Source organism: Molothrus aeneus, chromosome 3 (genome assembly GCF_037042795.1).
Source record: "Molothrus aeneus isolate 106 chromosome 3, BPBGC_Maene_1.0, whole genome shotgun sequence".
NCBI lineage: Eukaryota > Metazoa > Chordata > Aves > Passeriformes > Icteridae > Molothrus > Molothrus aeneus.
The window spans coordinates 36,587,305-36,606,071 of NC_089648.1; the positions used below are offsets into that span (position 1 = coordinate 36,587,305).

The window sequence follows — 18,767 nt, forward strand, 5'->3', positions numbered from 1 at the left end:
ACAGTGATTACACTGCTGTTTGCCCTCTGTAGCTGTGTTTGCAGTTTGGCAGTATTGTCTGTGGTATATCAAAATGGGTTTCCTTTTGCAGCCTTCGTTTGATCCACTGTGGTTTTCACCTTGAGTTTTAACAAGGGAAATTGGCTTCAGTAGCTTTCTTTATGCCATTCATCTGCTCTTGTCTTCTTTATCTTTTCACTAAACTGGTTTTCTTAGGTCTGTGCTTGTAACCAGATATATTATGCTGTCTACTTCCACCTCATTTTTCTACTTCCCCTTACTGATACCTACATTTTAAGCTTTCAGAGAGCTTTTTCTTGAAGTGAAGCAAGATACTCTCTACAGGGAACAGTACAAAAAGTCTTGATATTATCATAAAATGCAATGAAGAATGTCTTTTGGCTTTCTTATTTATTGAAACTTGTGTGTTCTGTACTGCTCACTTAGTAATGATAACCATTGTTTTATTTTAAGTGTACTGTGTTTCTTATTTTCAGTTCTGTTTCTTTAGGGGTCCTAATACTAATTGTTTTTTAAATGTCTTTATTATCCCTCTCAGAATGACGTGTGCTTTATTTTAAGTTGTTAGTGTTGAACCTTAGCTCTCTTTCCACCATTAGGTGTAAGAGAGCACATTTTTTTTTCCCCACTCAGTTTCCTTTTATGTAGCATGGGATTTAATCTGCTGCATTTTTTATTCCAGTCATCCTGTAGAGTCGCAATCTGTACTAACATTTCATAGTTTTCATAAGTTTTGTTTACTGCAGCATTACTCTTCATAGTTTAGTTTCTGTTTTGCTTTGTTGACTGAATTTGTAAAGCTGTTTACAGTTTCTCTCTAGTAAATAACATTTGTCATTCACAAAGAATTTTAGGTAGGGCATCTAATCATTCCCAAGTTAAGGAATTGATCTGTGCATTTGATTGTACTAAAATCAGTTCAACTGATTGGTAATGTCTTTTGAGAAAACTTCATGAACATCTTGAAGTCCAGTTTTGTTCTTGTTGTTCTTGCTATTTCATTGCGATGTTTTTAAAAACAAAACAAAAACCATCTTCTCCCATGCAACTTTTTATCTTTCATGTTCTTAACCAGACATAGAATAGTGTTAGAAACATATTATTTACTAAAGAAAAGATTGTTTGCTTAGAGATGTTTGTTTGTTAAGGTCAGGGTGTGATTCTGTAAAATGCGAATTCTGTAAAATTGTTGTCTTTTGATTACTTTTTTTTCAAGAACGGAAAAGGAATAGAAGGAGGTAGGAAACTGAATTTACTTCCTGGTTTTACTAACTACTGGAACTTCTCTGAGAGATCAAAAGTCAATTCACTGACTTTTGGCAGAAACAACATAAATTTTAGTAGGTTTCTCCAGTGCAACCTGTCTGATTCACAATTTTGAAATAATTTGGTGAGGTTGTGGTAAATAAGAGAAGTGGGTTGCTTAAGTACACGGGTCTCTTAATTTCATTGCAGAATGTTCTTCTATATTGATATCAATTAAAAAAATTTGGTTTAGGATCTCCTCCCAGTATAGGAAGTTGTGAGGATGTGTCGAGGTGCTTCATCATGCAGTCAGCAATATCTTCATGTTTCACTTTAATTTCGGTACTGACCTACAGGAGAGGTGTTGCAGGTGGCAGATTATTACCAAAAACGTTGTGGTTGTTTATTTATTTATTTTTTTAATTTGCTCCTTGAGGAGGAGTTGGGGGATCATGGGAGACACCTAAATGGAGTGCAAAGCTCTCAGTGTTCAGTCTCCTTTTGAAGTGCACAGCTGCAATTTGCAGTTCAGTGTTAAAGTATTTTTTTGTCAAAGTTTTTAGAGGAATCATGAGAGTTGATTCCAAGGCTGCTGCTCCTTCTTAAAGCGAAGAAAATATACCAGCTAAGATGTTTTCATTTGGTATTGGCTACAGTAATGAGGGAAACTAATAGAATATTACTCATGTAAACTTTCCCTGTCAAGCTGGAATGTATCCACCATGCATCCAGGCTGTTTTGAATAGTAATTATAACTAGTGTTACTGGTTGTATTTCTAGTTCTTCACTACATTGTTTGGAGCTTTATAGACTTTACCCAGAGTGCTTTTTGATACTTCAGAACACTTTATGGTGTGATAGTGTGATTCCATGCTTTGTAGGAAAATCACATTCTGAAATGAGTTCTGACCCCAAAAGCTCTGTTTTTCTGTGGTTTTTTTTTTTTTTTTTTGCATGTGTGAGTTTCATTTTGTTTTGTTTTTGGTTTTTTTGGGGGGTTTTTTTGTTTTTTTTTTTTTGTTTGTTTGTTTTTCCACTGTGCAATGTAATTGAAAGCAGTCAAGCTCCTTACCAGATGTTCTGCAGGTCTAGTGGCAGGAGGGGATTGCCTATTTACCATTTGCTTTCTTCGTTATCCTTCAAAGATGATTAAAAAAAAAAGAATTTTCCCCCTGCATCCAGTACGTGAGAACAGGTGAAAAAGAAGAGTTAAAGAGGCAGAAAGAAAGAGAAAATGGAAGCCTTAAAGGCTGTTTCAGATTTTAGCTGCTTTTTTACTCAAAGCTTATAAAAACAAGTCTGGAATGTTAATTGGAGGAAAAAAATGAAACTTTTCTACTCCTGCTCAATACAGTATGTGCTAAAATTTTATTTCCCTTCTGGTAATGTAGCCTCAGCTATATACCATTAACTATCGTGCATGGCTGGGATTTAATGAGTGATGGCTCATCTGCTTGGGTGGAATATAGTTCTGGCAATTAATGTTGGAAGCAGTAGTTTAAGCTTGTGTGTAGTTGAGGCCTCATGTCAGTTCCGTTTTGATGCCCTGTATTTAATGCTAAAATATATCAGCATAGTGGGGGCATGGGGGTAGGTAGCAGCGGTGGAGAGAGAGGGGGAAGGGTAGGGGAGGGATGTTTCTGTGGGATGCTTGGTGTTTTTTGTGTTTTACTAGGAGGTGGTTCTTAAGAAGTGTAAGATAAACCATGAAACAAAATTAAAATAGTGACTTGATCTTTTCACTGCACTATCTGGTACCAAACATTATGACAATGAAAAGAAATACGCTGTTAACGTGGTACCAGTAATCCTTGTATTTCTAGTGAATAAATTGAAATCCTTTTTCAGTCATTCAGAGTATGTGTGTGTTTCTGAAGAAATGGATGAATCATGTAATGTAAAGCTGCAGATAGGATCTCTGGAATGTGGTGTACTATCATTTATATTTTAAATAGCTCTGATACAACTTTTGATTAAGTTTGCATTATACATTCCACTTAAGGGCCTCTTCTGCTGTTTTAACTTCGCAGAAGTACCTGAAATTTTTCATACCAAGCGTGTGGTTTAGGATTCAATTAAAGCAGTGAAAAACTTTTCAAGAATGAACATGGCAAAAAAGTCCTAGTATTTTAAAACAAAATGCATTTAAAAATTTCTCTGTCAGAGACAGATGAAGTAAGTACTTTTATCGTTTTGTCTGGAAGTCTACCTATATTTAAATGAGATTGATCATGTTTGGATTTGAGCACTTAGATTTGAGTACAAAAAGGTTATCCTGCTGTACCTCCATGCACTCTCTCTTACTGAGGTATCTTACAGGACAGGGATGCTTTACTCCAGCCTGAGAAAGCCAGGTAATTGCAGTTGTGAGTTTCTGTGATTTGGGGAACGGACTTGGGAGAATGGGCCGAGTTTCCTGTGTTGTAAGTAAAAACATGGCTTTCTTCTGCAATCTCAACTTTTATGAAGCTATTGTTTTTTAGACAGGAAGATGCTGTTTTAGAGCACAATAGTCTGGAGGTGTAGCCATCCTTTGTGGTTTGTGGACTCTTTGAAAGAAAGCAGTGAGAGTGAGGTTGGGTGAAAACTAGAACTAACTGAAGAAATGAAGAATTGTATCTTCCATAAATGGGAAATGGGGCTTGAGTGTGGACAACAGACAGTTTGGGAGTAGGAGAAGGTTGGGGATGAGGAAAACAGAATGTATGTGTCTGCTAGAGGAAACTGTTTTCCAGAGCCTGTAGTAAACCCAAAGTTTTGGAGTCTTGCCATGTCTTTGCTGTCAGTAAATATCTGTAAAACCCAGAGGCAAATTGTCTCATTCCTCCTATGCTGTGGGACAGTATCTTCTGCTGCTGTCAGTTAATACCTTATTTCATGTGGCAGAGGTCTTTGGATGGAAAAATGCCAGCCTAGCTGACTGGTTGAATTTAGCAAGTTACCAGATAGGAGTACAGTTGTTTTGTGGCAGTAAAAATGATCCATAAGATGCACACAGATGAGAACTTTCAGGCGTGCTTGTTTTGGAAGAATGATGTTTCTGGTACTGGGGGAGTCTCAGGCAGCAGTTCTCTGAAGCATTACTAGGTTTTTTTTGTTTGGTCAGGTCTTGAATATCATAGGGGAAAGATCACATCTTTCATTGCTTTATAGTGTTTCACAAGATTTGTTCATAAAGGTCTACTTCCCAGCAGAGTGCGATTCAGACTTCTTAGAAAATGCCTCTTGGTGTTGAACAAGCAAATGTTAACTTAGGCAGTAAGTTATAGACCAAGACAGTGCATATTTATTTAACTGGTAAGAAGCATGGGGCTTATTGTTGAGGGTGATATTTTGTTGATGTGGTGTCACAAGGCAGGGCCTGAATATGCAGTAATAACAATAATTGTTACTGATTAGTAATAGTGATTGAGGATTAGAAATCTGAAAAATTATTTCAGTTAATAATGGCATTTTTTGCTGTTTTGGAACCAAGAGTATATGATAATATTGTCATAGTTCCCAAGATAGTTACATTGTGCAACTCTAAAAATATTAGTTGTAGTTTGTCAAGGATAGTCACCTCTTCACATTCCTGAAGGGTGTGCAATTGTTATTTTTGAGGAACGGCTGTGGTTTTGTTTTATTAGGTTTTAGTGGATTGCTGTTGTGAGAGTGTACATAACCATTGCACTTGGAATCTCCTGTCAAATGGCCTGAGTTACCCATGTACAAGGACATCTCCAGGGTAGCTCAGACTTGTACTGACCCAAATACTCTGAGGACCATTTTGACTCTGGCTGCCTCTGTCAAGGCAAATCTGCCTAATGGAGAACTGATGTTACATGCAAATCAAATACTGTGTGTAAAATGAAAAAGGAGGATGATTAGAAGGCTCAACCTAGTCTGTTTTATTCTAATTACTTCTGGAGTAGTACTACTAACCAAATACTAACTTCTGTTTACGTAGTAGGCAGGCTGGCTATATTCTTATTATTGTGAGTGAAAGCTCTGTTATGATTGAAGGGGGTGAACTAGTTCTGTGTTGGTTGAAATGAGAATCCACCTAATAGAGCAGGTAGCACTGTAGTTCTTGAAACAGATACCTGAAAAACAGGTATCTGTCATGTAAATGAGCAAAAAGAATGTGACTCTGCTTAGACCTCTGAGAGTCAATGGGATTTTGTTGTAGGATAAAAGTACTCTTAATGGAGGTTTTTTTCTTGACAGAGACGAAACTTTAGGATGATCTAAGTAGGTTTTCACATACTCAAATCAATTTAAATTGAACATTCAATTCACTATATGGAATAAAAAAATAAATAAAAATAGAACAAGGCAAATAACAGTTAATACCTTTCACTGCAGTAAAAGAAATATAAGTAGCAATGTTCTTATTTCTGACTTTGTCAGAGGGTGATGATGGTAGCTGTAGTCAATTCTGTAAGGTTTTGCTGGCTCTGCATGTTGAGAAAGAGTTAGTTGCCTTGCTGATTTCCTGCTGGTTGGTAATGTGTTGAGTCAGATGGCTGAACTAATGTGTGGTACAAAAGGATGGATAACAATTAGATTAGTATACTAATATGTCACTTCATTTTAACTTGTGTTCAAGTCTGAAAAAAGTACTCAGCTTTAGGAAAAATTGCAGTTGCCAGCAGCCTACTTTTTTAACCTTGAATTTAGGTCTCAGTCATGTGAGATTTAGTTTGATTGTTGCCAGGTTTCACTTCCCTGGAGAACCATGTTTACATAGGTATATTTATCTTTTAGAAGATTATTGATGTGTATGTATTTGAGTGAACTCAAGCACACTGGTTTTTTTTTCCTCTACATTGATGAAAAATGATCAGCTTTTCAAAGCTGACTGGTTATCTTAATCACTTCAACGTGATATTGAAGTTGTTTAACAGTTGTAACAGAGGAACTCAGTGACAATATTTAAGTAGTTTTTTTCTTTATGTATTACCTAGCATAAATACAAGCATTTTTAAATTCCTTTCAACGGCTTGGTTAAAGTAACTAATGACATGACTAAAATGTTTTTAGTAGTTACATTTCTTATATATAAATTTTTGTTACTGGTTGTGTTTATGTAATAAATTACAATTTGCAGTAAGGTAAAACCTTGTAAAACCTGTTCCTCTTAGCATATGTATTGTTCTTAGTAGATTTTTTTAATCATGTTTTGACAACCTTCTTTTAATCAGTTCTACTATTGTCACTTTGTTTTAGTTTATACCTTGAAGAGCTTTTCTAGGAGTACCTATTTCATAGAGTTATAGAATGGTCTTGGTTGGAGGGACCTTAAAGATCATCTAGTTCCTAATTCCTTGCCATGTTATAACCAAATTTCTTTAGTTAAATTTTATGCAGAGTACTCCATGGGAAACCCAACTTAGTGTTGCTGTGCTTCTTGAGCCACTTGTGTTAGTCTAGTGCTGTCTGTGATAAACTTGTCATATGTATTACAGACTTTCGTGCAGTTTTTAAAAAGTTCTTCAGTGTATTTGAAACATGGCATAGGTAATAAAATTGGACTACTGTAGCTGGGTGGAATATTTACTGCAGAACTAAATTTTGGAGTGTTTTCCTGTATGAGTACATGTTTGATTGTTCTATATCCAGCTCAAGAGTTTTCAGGTGTGTTGGATATATATAATCTTTTAATACAGGTGGGTAATGCTTAATTTAGGGTTGTAGTTTGGTCAGCTGTGTTGTCAAATTTCTGAAGCTATGGTGTTGGTTATGTATTTGGTTAAGTAGAGATTAGGATTAAGTAGAGATCTTGTTTATGTACTGACTAAGTCTGGGAAGTCTTCCAATACTTAGAAGTTCATTTGAAGTTGCACAATGCATCTTTGCAATGTAATTTATATCAGAGCAGTGCAATAATTAATGTATTTAATGTTGTGGATGACTAACTTGTCAGTGCTGGTACTTGTCAACCAAAAATGGTTGCTTTCTTAGTCTTGTGAATAAAATTCTGACAGAGGTAGGTAGGGCAGCATTTACAGCAATGCTGTGTGATGGGGAGCAGTGTGTATAAAAGTGGGATTGTGTTACTGTTGTACGTGATCAGCTAAGAAAAAGTAAATTGGGAGTGAGAGGCACTAGTCAGTCCTATTCAGATGGATTAGGTTCCAGCTGAAGTGATGAAAGCTGTCAGGTCAGCCTCTTATGAAATTGCTCTTCAGAAATACATAGAGAATGACATTTCTTACAGGTACTGGAATAGCTTTGTTTTGACATGCTAGCAGGCTAGAATTGGAAATGTCCACTTATTAACTAAGCCAATTATCTCTAGGTATGCTTGCTTTCTCACATTTTGGTGTTTCTTACAGATTAGGTAAATTCTTTAGTTGATAAACAACCATCAGTTTGTTTCGCTGTCACAGAAACAAAACCTATAGTGCCCAAATACAAGTTTTTATGATTATTAAGTGCTTTCATCAGCATCTCAATAGCAGTATAGTTTTTATATATTCTTTTACTAAATGTATACATCTTTTACATAATGTCAGTACTTCACAACTCATCAGCTAATAATGACTAATTTTTTTTTCCCCTTTATCCCATGAAGCATATGGGGCATCTGGTGGTTTTCAGTGTATCCAGTGATTGCTGTGTGCATAAAATGTAGAAGATTGAGTTTTGTGAGGCAGAAATACATACAAAATTTGGAAAAATGGATAGAACACAGGAGGATATGCATCTTCACTTCCCAGCATTTCCTGAAATACTTTATATAAGCAACCAAGTTTTGGGTTTCTTCAGGTTGCCTTTGTATGTTAAAATGTATGAAATTTACTTTGGCCTTAAAACAATTAGTGAAAGAGAGAGAAGGCTCCCATAACATCACTGTGTTAGTGAATAGATAATTATTTTTGGGTGGTGATGGAAGTTAAAAAGTCCCTCTCTCCTTTCATACAAAAGACAAAGACTACATAAACCAATGGAATGCTTTCTTTTAATTGCTGACTGTGGAGGATCATTGTGGATGGTTCCCAAAGACGGAGAAAATAACTCTGCATGTGCTCTAGGGTGCTCTTTGAAATTGGTGAATCTTAAGGTGCAGCCTTGAATAGAGGAAAGAAAATGGTGCTGCTGTTTAGTTTTCAGGTGGAGGTCTATTAGTTGTTTTTATTTCTCAGTTCCAAGAATAAGCAATTCTAACATTTAGGTAACTCAGTTGTAATTTTAATTTTACAGCAAACTTCAAAACATTATTTAGAAGGGTCTATGCCACAAATTTGTTTAAATTAGTTTTGTTTGTTTTACTTTTATGTACTTCTTGCACTTACTGGCAGAATAGCATAGGGTGGGATTTTGGCGCTGGTATCTGGGTAATTCTGATATTAATTAGGCTGTTCTGTTCTAAAGTGCTCAGCATACATTTTGAGAGAATGTTCTGGCTTTACTGGATACCTTTCTGTTGCATAACTTCATAGTTGTTGAATGTAAATACACTATTTCATATGCAGAAGATACCTGTGGAAAGTGGACAGCAGTGATTCTGGCGTGAAGGGAGCATGGGATTGTGTGTGGTTAGAGAAGGTCCATTGCAGACCAGTCAATCTACATTGCTCACAAAGATCAATTTCAAAAAGAAGACGGTAAACTGAGGGAACATGGTTTTTGTAGAAAATAACCACCTGAGGAACTAACACCATGAAAGTTCTGTTCAAGCTGATACTGTCAAGCTGATGTTTTTAAAGTGCACCAAGTTAACACTGTTGTTTAGATCTCATATGGCTCCTTTCTTTAATCTTTCTGGTGATTAGTAGTTCACACAGAGTAGTATTGCTGCTGGTTCTCCCACATTTAAGACATTCAAGTTGTTTATAATTACGGTTACCTGACAAGCATTTGGTTGCTGCTGCTGGGTATGGAAAGGAAAACAAACGGACGAGAACCTTGAATAGCTCTGGAAGCTTCATGTACGTTTAGCTGTGCTACCTGTAACTAAGGAAGAACCTGAGGAGCTGGAGTGTGTCCAGAGGGCAGCAGAGCTGGTGAAGGGTCTGGAGCAGAACTCCTCCAGAGGAGGATCAGCTGAGGGAGCTGGGGGTGTTTAGCCTGGAGAAAAGGAGACTCAGGGAGACCTTATCACTGTCTACAGCTCCCTGAAAGAAGGGTCTAGCCAGGTGGGCTTGGCTTCTTCTCCCAGGCAGCCAGAGGCAGGACAAGAGGACACAGATTAAGGAAGGACTGGACATGGCATTTAATGATGTGGTCTAGTTGATATGTTGGTGTGTTTGGTCACAGATTAGACTGGATCTCAGAGGGCTTTTCCAACCTAATTGATTCTGTTATTCTGTAAGTATTTAGGGTAACTTGCTGCTAAAGGGAGCTAGAGTAGATTTTTGAGAGGGTGATAGTGAAGCCTGGTGCAAATATGAGCCAGCCCATCTTCTTCAGCAGTCATGCTCTGCTGAGGGACTTTGGCTTTACCATTTTCTCTCCATCAGCTAATTACCTCAGGAAACTTTACAGTGCTGCTCATTTGGGTGTGGATGGATAGTGTATGACAGTTGCTGTATTATGTTAGTTGAATGTGCCAAGTAGACTACTGAAAAGTTCTTTAAAGTATCCTCTTGGGAACTTATAAACTGATTTTTATATTAAAGATATTAAGGTTTTTGGAGCATTGTGCTGGGGTATGATGAGACAAATACAAGAACTTCATCTCAAATGTACAGCTTTTAGAGCTTACCAAGAAAATGACGAGACTGTATTTAATCTTCTTTATATTATTTTTTTAAGCAAATGCAGATTGCCACTGGCAACTGTAATGCTGGATTGATGGACTTTTTCAGACTTGCTCTGGCCTTTCTGACGTACCATAATAACTTAAATGCAAGTTTTAGTGAGTGGAAACAAATGCATGACTGTTTTAAAAATACCAGTTTATTATGTTCAGTGTCATGCTTTAGACCAAAATTGAAAATTTGTCAGAAGTAGACTGTTTTATCAGCTTTGCTTGATCCTGAGTATTTTTTTTTAAACTCTGTGTTGGTCTCAGAGGGATGGATGCTATGAATCTTGTTTGCCTGATGCTCAGGCATTTCACTGCTTCAATATCAGGGGTGTGGAGTGTAAATGCTTGCCAGCATTTTAGATCGTGATGATGCATGCAGGGTACAAGTCCATGTGGCACAATATTAAAAATGACTTGTTTTTTTCCTAGCATTGCTATTTCTGCTGCATCAGCAGTAGTAGCAAACAGCACTGGTGTTAACAGTGAAGACTGTTAAAATTGTGATGAATAAAACCAGCTATTTCTTTGCCAAGTAAGCATACTAAAGCTGATAGATTAGAAAACACATGAGTTGCAATGTTCCACCAATAATAAAGCACTTAAAAGCTTTCTGTTGACATTTACACAAAGAGAACAGATGAGCATGCTCTATTTGGTTTTGAAGTCACTTTGACAGAAACCTTACAACTGCCCACAAAAGGAGTTTTGCAGGCTCTTCTTGCGAAAAGAAATGATTGAATTTTGACACCAAGACTGCTGACAAATTGCTGGAAGTGCTGCCCACTTATCATTGGACTGACAGTTTAATCATTGAAAGTGTACTGCTAGATTGAGGAGCAAAAGAGAAGTACCTATAGTTTTCCCAAAGCATTAAAAGATTTAAATTTCATTGAAATTTGAAATGCAAACACTTATTTTTTTCTTCTTTTTTTTTTGTGATGGTCTTGAATGACTTGTGTGCCATAATCTCAGTGGTGGTGTTGAGTACTTCGACATACTTTTGCATTTCTTCTGAGAAACTTAAGTATCTATTGATCTAGTGGATTAATAGTGTGATGTCACTTTGGTTTTACTTCTAATTTTTTTACAGTAAAAGTTGTATTTAAATTTCCGACACGCTGTGTCAACAAGATTCTTTTTGTGCAGGGGATAAACTCAGCATGCTACTCATGTTGTAGTTGGAGTGCATGCACTGTGAATCTTTAGAACGCTTTCAAGAGTGATTATAATTCACTGGTCTTCAGAGATTTTAAGTAAGAGCAGAATATAACCGTCTCCTACTTTCTCTGCTTTTTTCTCTCCATTATTAGTTATATTTTCCATATTTTTTGCAATAATATTGGATGCTGTTTGACACACTGTGTATTAGATAAAATGAACTGGTATCTAGTTGCAGTTATCTGATTAATGGATGATTCTTTAATGGCATATGGAATTGGTTGCCTGTGTGTATAAATCGTGGATCTATATTCAGTGCATTTGGATCCTATGAAGTGCTAATTTTATGTCTGTTATTTTAGTGTCTGTAACCTTTTTTTTCTAGTTTAGGGACTTACCTGATAGCAAAAAAAAAAAAAAAAAAGGAAAAAATATTTTGTTGCTTAGAAGTTACTCTAAAATGCCTGAAGTGATGACCTAGCAGCAGTTGTGTGCAATAAAAACACTTTGTAAAACCATTCACTTATTGCACACATTTTGTTGCATTAAAAAAAACTACACTGCATATTAGTAAAGAATGAGAAGGTGCTTGACTCAGTCAGTCCCTCACTTTCCCCCTCAGTGCAATGCATGCTAATCACGTGCATTTGAGTGGACTCACTAAAAGTAGTCTCTGATAGATAGTTATTAGAATTCTTCACTTTTTGCAAAAAGCTATTGTGGAAATATGAAGGCATTATTTGTGCTCAGTGTCATATTCTGTAAGAAAAAAAAAAAGAATTATTTTTCCCTGTCAAAATACATAAAATTACGCTACATGTAAAAATTTTGATGTTGTTGATATTTTGGGCATAACTTGATTTCTCTGAGAAAGTAGAAAACTGAAACTGATGTTTTATGCATTAGTGAGATCCAAGTACCATGTAGATTTTTAGCTATATGAACATAGCTGTTATTCTTATCGTAACTCTTAAACTTTTAACTTTAAACATTTGCTCCTAACTTTATTATTTTTTCGTATGGAAACTAGCTTGTGCCTGAGAATCTTTGAAAGCCTGGTGCTTCACTTGGTTAAGGAAACATGCCTGCTGGTATTAGAAGATCATTAGTGTTTTGATTAATTCTGCATCTCTTGCTGATTTTGACTATTGGATTGTTCCAGCCCCACTTGCTGTGTATTGTAAAACAATGAATGATAGTTAGTTTCAGAAATGAAACTCTGTGTGCGTTGATGACTTAACACGGTTTTAGGAAAAAACATAAGCTGAGATTGGCATCAGTTTAACTCTGTTGAAATGGATGTAGCTAAATTGGAATATTGGAAAATTTATTTTAGTTCTTCAAATTCTTAGTTCTAGCTTAATAAACTACAGTGAGGAATGCATCAATTTAAAAACAGTAAGGCTGCTGCTCTTCCAAAAGATAAAACTTTATAATGTAGAAGAAGCTTTCATGGTGAGAAATAGTAAAGCTGTGGCCGCTGGTGATGAAAGGGGTTTGCAAAGTGGTGGGACAGGAAGGATTTGAATCTTTTCAGTGATTTCCTACTTTGAATATTCTTGCAGAATTGTTTATGTAAACCCATTTTATGTTGCAACCCATCAGTCTTAAACACATGTGCAGAGTCTTACTTCCTCTGAAGGAATAATTGACAGCTGAAAATGAGTAAGTTCTTGATGGTGTCTAATGTGATGACAAACACTCACATGAACACTGTTCTTTGTGCATTCTAGGGGGAAGAATACTCTTAAGTTTAATGAAGAAATCAAAACAGTACCTATCTGTAGACAGATGTAAGCAGTATAAACAGTATATCCTGCTTCAAAACATATCTTAGAAAGGTATTAGAGAGATTGAAAAATATGCTCTGTAGATAAAGGAAACAAAAGATTGTTACTTGTATAGTTTCAGGGACAGAGGAAGAAAAATGTCCTCTGGACCAGAATGCATGTCATTGCTACCATGGCTAACTAGGTCATGCTGAATTAAGGTGGAACAAGATAAAGATATTGAAACCAGTTTGTCTCTTCTTTTAAAATTATTTCTCCACTACCCTGCTGTGAGCAAGACAAATTTGTCATTTACTACTAAACTTATTACTTTGAATGTATAGGCCAAGGTATTGTTAAAGGTGAATATTGTAGGTTTTGAAATTCTTTGAGTTTCTGCTTTTGCCTACAGTAGAGATGGGAATGTTAATCCTTTAAATGCATTGGCAGAAATCACAGGTTTTAGAGATATGGGGAAGCTGCTGTATGCCTTTGGGGTTTTTTTTTTCAGTCGTATCTACTATTATAAGTATCTCTCCTTACTAGCACTCTGTTAGAGTGTTATACAATGTAATTACCACTGCAGCATTAAGACAGAGGTAAAGTACCTAAAATTGTACTTAGATGTTCGCTTGGAAAGTAAAGCTTTTCTTATTTTTGAATCAGTTGGCTTTCTGTGAGAGGGAAGAATCTAAAGAATTGTAAATGTGAAGGAGTTAAAACTTCATAAATGAACTTGAAAAGTGTGATATCATGAGAGACATACCAAAGAAGCTTTTGGGCATGAGAAGACCTACTTGGTAGTGTGTCAGAAATGTGAAATAAGTCTAAATAAAAGACTGTTTCCTTGGCTTTTTTTCTTTAATATGTGAATTCAGTGCTAAAAATAAAAAGGTGTTCTTGGAGGATTTGACCTTCCTACTTTAGCACTGCTCCTCAGAGATTTAGGTATTTTAATGTATTTCAGAACAGAATAAAATGGTACTTGCTGCAGCTTGAGAAAGCAGAGCTTTTATCTCCTCTAATGTGCTGCTGGTGATGCTTTCTGAAACCTTACTAATTCTTGGTAAACTTGAGGGAAGTGCTGAAAATACAGCACCACATAATTCTGTCAATACACATAACTGCCTAAAGTGAGTGGCAAAATTGCAAGATACTCAAGAGACTGGAATCTTGAATTGGGTGTGATGGAGACCATAAAAGGAAAGTTTATGTCATCAAAATTCAATACTTTGTATGGAGTCTTGTTGAGGCACCAGAGGTGTGATTAAACAAGAGGCAGGTATGTGAGAAAACTGCTGTTAGTCATGAAAAAAAAAAAGTAATCTTGCAGATGTGTAGAAGTATTCAGTAGAATCTGAAAAAACCCAGGAGGCATAGCAAGCAGATAAATTCACGAGTTGTGCATTTGGGAGAATGCTTGTGGTCAGCTGCGCTAGTTTCGTAGGAAGGAAGGAAGATAGGTTGTACTCCATCTGTAGTTAGGAGTGAGAGACAATGGGTGAACTAGAGATTTGATCTAACTGTTTTATCATTTAAGCAGTAATCCTTCAGTCCTGTCAAATTTAAGAGAAGTGGAAAGAGAGTTTTGTAGATAATGTGTTGTGCAGAAGTGGAGTTTGGAGACTGGCTCAGCAGTTAAAGAAAACTGGGAATACATGCCTGTTATTTCATCTGTGGCTGCTGAATATTTCTTCTGAAATATTATACTCTTGGAGAAAGTATCTAAAACAGGAGAGAAAGTAAAATTCCAGGATGCAGAAGAAATGGTAGCATTTGAGGAGCTGTAGGTGACTGTCCCTGTCCTGATGCTTGTTACCTTTACTGCTGGCTTGAATGTAGAGAGAGAAAGTACAAACTTACACATGCCAAGAAAACACAAGTTCAGGTGTCTGGTCCTGTAGTGGAGTTTTCTACTCCACTGAATTGGTAGATGTCTACATTCTCTATAAAGTTTGAGATGTGATAGATAGCTTAGGTTTCACACAAGCTGAAATTGAGGGGTAGTCCTCAAGCCAGCTCTGATACTACCTGTGTGTGTTCTGAATGTTTGACTTTCAAGTGTCATGAATGTGTCATAGGATTATTTGCAAAGGAAAGATTAAAGTAAAAGTTCATTTTCTCCTGTGACGACTATGATATCCAGTGTTAGTGATTGTATTCTGCATGAAAGATGTATTTTAAAAGGAAAATTTTGGTGCGGCTACTCAGTAGCTGCCAACTATAAATAAAAATGACCATGTCGCTACTTAGGCTTCAGTACTTCTACAGACTGCCTAGCTTGTTTCAGTGTAGTGTAAATTAATGGAAAATCTGAAGAAAATGAAAAGGGAACAAAGTATAGTAGTATTTGTTCAAAGAGCTCTGCTAAAGAATTTCTTTATATACTGAAGCCGGTATAAATACTGCTTGTAGTTCTGAGGAATTTGTGCTCATTGCCAAAATTGTCTGTGTAGAAGGAGATGAGGATTTTTCTCCCTTCCATTATGATTATATGGTGACAAAATTTCTGTTCCCCATTGTAAACAGGTGTTAACTACCAAATCATGATACAGTACACATGACTGTGTCAGTTTCCAGCAGAGAAACAACTTGTTCTTGAATATGCATTTGAGAGATGTCTCCTTTCTCATGCTCTCCACCACCCCACAGCTTTTCAGGTGGTGAAATCTCAGCTATTAATCATTTGCCAGAGAAGAAACTGATTATGAAACAGAGGTTATATTAATCTCTTGTCTGCTGCTAGAGTTTCAAGTGACTTCTTCTTTCTGTGGCTTCCTGTATTTAGATGAAAACATAAGATTTCTGTTTTCAGTGTCATGTTTTATTCTGGATGTTTTAAAAGCAGTTGTTGCACTTCTACGTAAAGGACTGGATTTACTGATTGCTTTGTTTACAGCCCATGCTATTGTCAGTCTTATGCTTTGGGAACAAACCTGTTGAAATGTTAGTTTTTGGTTTGAAACTTGGTCAATACATTAATTTTAAGTAGTTATTCGGTGATACTGAAATAAACTCATTGAGAAGATTTTTACACTATTTGGGACTCCATAAGTTATCAAATGTGAAACTTCTGATTCTTATAGCAGCAATTTAAATACCACGTTCAACAGATATAGAAGTAAAATGTAACTTCTTTTAAATGTCTTTTTTGGTTAAACAAAAGGAAGTTTTGTGCTCATTTTCAGACTCTTATAGCTTAGTGACACTAATGTAGATTTTAATTAAATTACCCATTTTAACTACCTTGTTTGTAACTACTAAACTGCTTCTTCCAAGTAAATACTTCAAGGTGTGAGTAACACAGGTGCAAATGGTAGAAACAGTACTTAAAAGTTCACCCTCAGCATTCCCTCGTGCTCTTGAGGAGTTTTTCATTACTTTGAAATTAAGTAGTAGGGCTTCTGGGTGCACAGAGAGCTTGCCCAGTTCTCTGATAACACACTTGACTTTGTTATTTTTGTTGTCTCTTTGAGGGTAGGCAGTAGAACAATATCTACCAGTTTGTTGTCACACCATGTGTACATGAGCTGCGCCATTAAGTTGTCCTATTTCCCATAGCTAAAAGATGTTCCATTTAATTTCCAAGCTATAGTTAATCCCATAACTAGCAAAATACTGCATAGATGCATTTTTCTTTTTTTTATGTTTGGCACAGATTTCTAGATTTCTATTTTTTTGTGCTTTCTAGCTGCTTTATTATTAAAAAAACCATAAAAGAACTGTTTTTACACACCTTATAAATGATGTGAGCAATCTTGTAAGTGTTCTGAGGAGGTGCATGTAATTTTTACATCAATAGCTGAATTCCATAAACAGGATGAGTAGGCAGCAAATTTACGTACTTGAAAGACATATAAAGATGGGTGCTGCAATTTAAAAAAAACCAAAAAAGCCAAAAAAAACCAAAACCAGATGTAAAACCCCCAAACAAAGCAAAAAAGCAGAAGAAAAAAGACAAAACCAGAGCAGATTTTTCAGCTACTATGATGTTCATGAAAAGAGGAAGAAAATGGCGTTGAGATTTGGGAAATAATAAAAAGAGAAGATTTTTCATGTTGGATTATAATTTGTTACTGTATTTAATGCCTAATATACGTTTTTCCCCCCACAGAAATTAGCAGAGTACGGAAAGACATGTATAACGACACATTAAATGGTAGTACGGAGAAGAGAAGTGCAGAATTACCAGATGCTGTGGGACCTATTGTACAGTTACAAGAGAAACTATATGTGCCTGTAAAAGAATATCCAGATGTAAGTATATCTTTTTAGTCCCTAAATAATTTTTTGATCCTTGTGGTCGTCTTTAAATGTAAATTTCATGTGATGCTACCCTTGGATCACGCTGAGTTGCTTTGGATACTAGGGAATCAGTGTATGTTCCACTTTGCTTGATTTGCAGTGAGTGTGAGTGGAAGAAGGTTGTGTTAAATACCAAACTAGTATGGATTGTTAAACCTTAGATGTAAGATCCTAATTATCTTGTTCATTCAGTGTTTGCCATCCTGAGACACTTGTGAAGTGAATTTTAGAAGGAAAGTAGTTCTTGGGATGGTGCTTTTTTCTTGGTGTGTCTCTAAGTCAGTTGCAGAATGCTTTGGAGCCCTTTAAAGACCTTTTGGAGACTGTACTTAGTCTCAATTACTATTTGTCCCATACCTGTGTAACCAGTTCTGTTGCTTATAGAGGTGTCTTTATCTCAGGGTTGGTTGTCCTGTCCTCTCCTCTTTCCCCACCCTGCTTTAGCAAAACTCTTTGCTTGCCTGTCAATATTGTGCACTCCATGGGGTGTTCTGTTCCACTGTGCACTTACCTTCTGAAGGAGAATGTTTTGAATTTATCTAATCCGAAGTGTTTCTAAAAACTACTTGGGAAGAACAGTCCTTTCAAAATATACCAATCTACCCCAACTACCTCCAACTGTTTTCATTGATCAATGACAAAATAAGAAACCACGTTATTCTTTCCAGATAGAATTTACAGGTTCTGTTGCAGTAGAGGAGTGCAGGGTCCAAGTAAGGAATTTGCACATTAAAGTGATATAAAGTGGAAGAAAGTACAGAACCGCAAAAATGGAGGTAACACTTGTGTATTTCTGTCGCTTTTCTTTGTATGCTTAATTAGATTAAGCTCTCCAAATGGATTTTATTATTTCAGTTGCTGTTTAGAACATACAGGCCTCTAAATAAATCTCACTGTGCCACGTTCCATTAATAAAATTAAGTGCAAGTCCTTATTCAGAACTCAATACTTAGACAAATATCTTTTCATCCTTTTCAAGTTTTCATGTTGTTTTGTTTTGGCTTAAAATACCTGCATTGGGAAAAGTCTTTGGGAAAAGGAATTTGCATTGGCCTAAGGACATCTCTTTCCTCTTGTATTGCATTTTTCTTCCAAATTAAACATATGTGTGTCTGTATACATCTGTGTATGTGCATACATGTCCCCACACCAAAACCAGTAATTCTTTCGAAACTCCTCAGTGTTACAGATTTTTGAGAGCAATTGTCCTATGCAATTGTTCCACAGAGCCGTTTAAGTAGCTCTGGACTTAATACCTCCAGATATCTTAGAATTATATTGCTTAGTGGCTTTTTAAAACATTTCTTAGTTATTGAAATACTGGTTTTATAACTTGACAGTGTATTCTTTGTGAAGAGTTGCCAAAGTTTTTTGTTATAGTTTCTACAGAGCTTGATGTCTGCTGTACAAGGATTGAAAGAAAACGTGTTGGATTTCCCTTAACTATTAAGCTGCTGTTCTAGAAATCAGGGTTTAGTAGCTTAGGTCTTCACTGCCAGTTAATTGTCAAATACAGTGTAAATGAGCAGGAA

At 36.2% G+C, this 18,767-nt stretch overlaps 1 protein-coding gene across 8 annotated transcripts in view; it reads left to right on the top strand.

Annotated features, from left to right (window-relative positions):
- QKI (QKI, KH domain containing RNA binding) overlaps positions 1-18,767 on the top strand; it is a 150,565-nt gene that overhangs the window by 19,848 nt on the left and 111,950 nt on the right. For all 8 annotated transcript variants that reach the window (XR_010783354.1, XM_066546688.1, XM_066546689.1 and 5 more), the window contains exon 2: positions 17,045-17,187. Coding sequence is in view for 7 of the 8 variants with exons in the window: in XM_066546688.1 (XP_066402785.1) it covers positions 17,045-17,187 (143 nt within the window). In the remaining variant the exon portion in view is untranslated. The remainder of the gene's footprint in view (positions 1-17,044; positions 17,188-18,767) is intronic.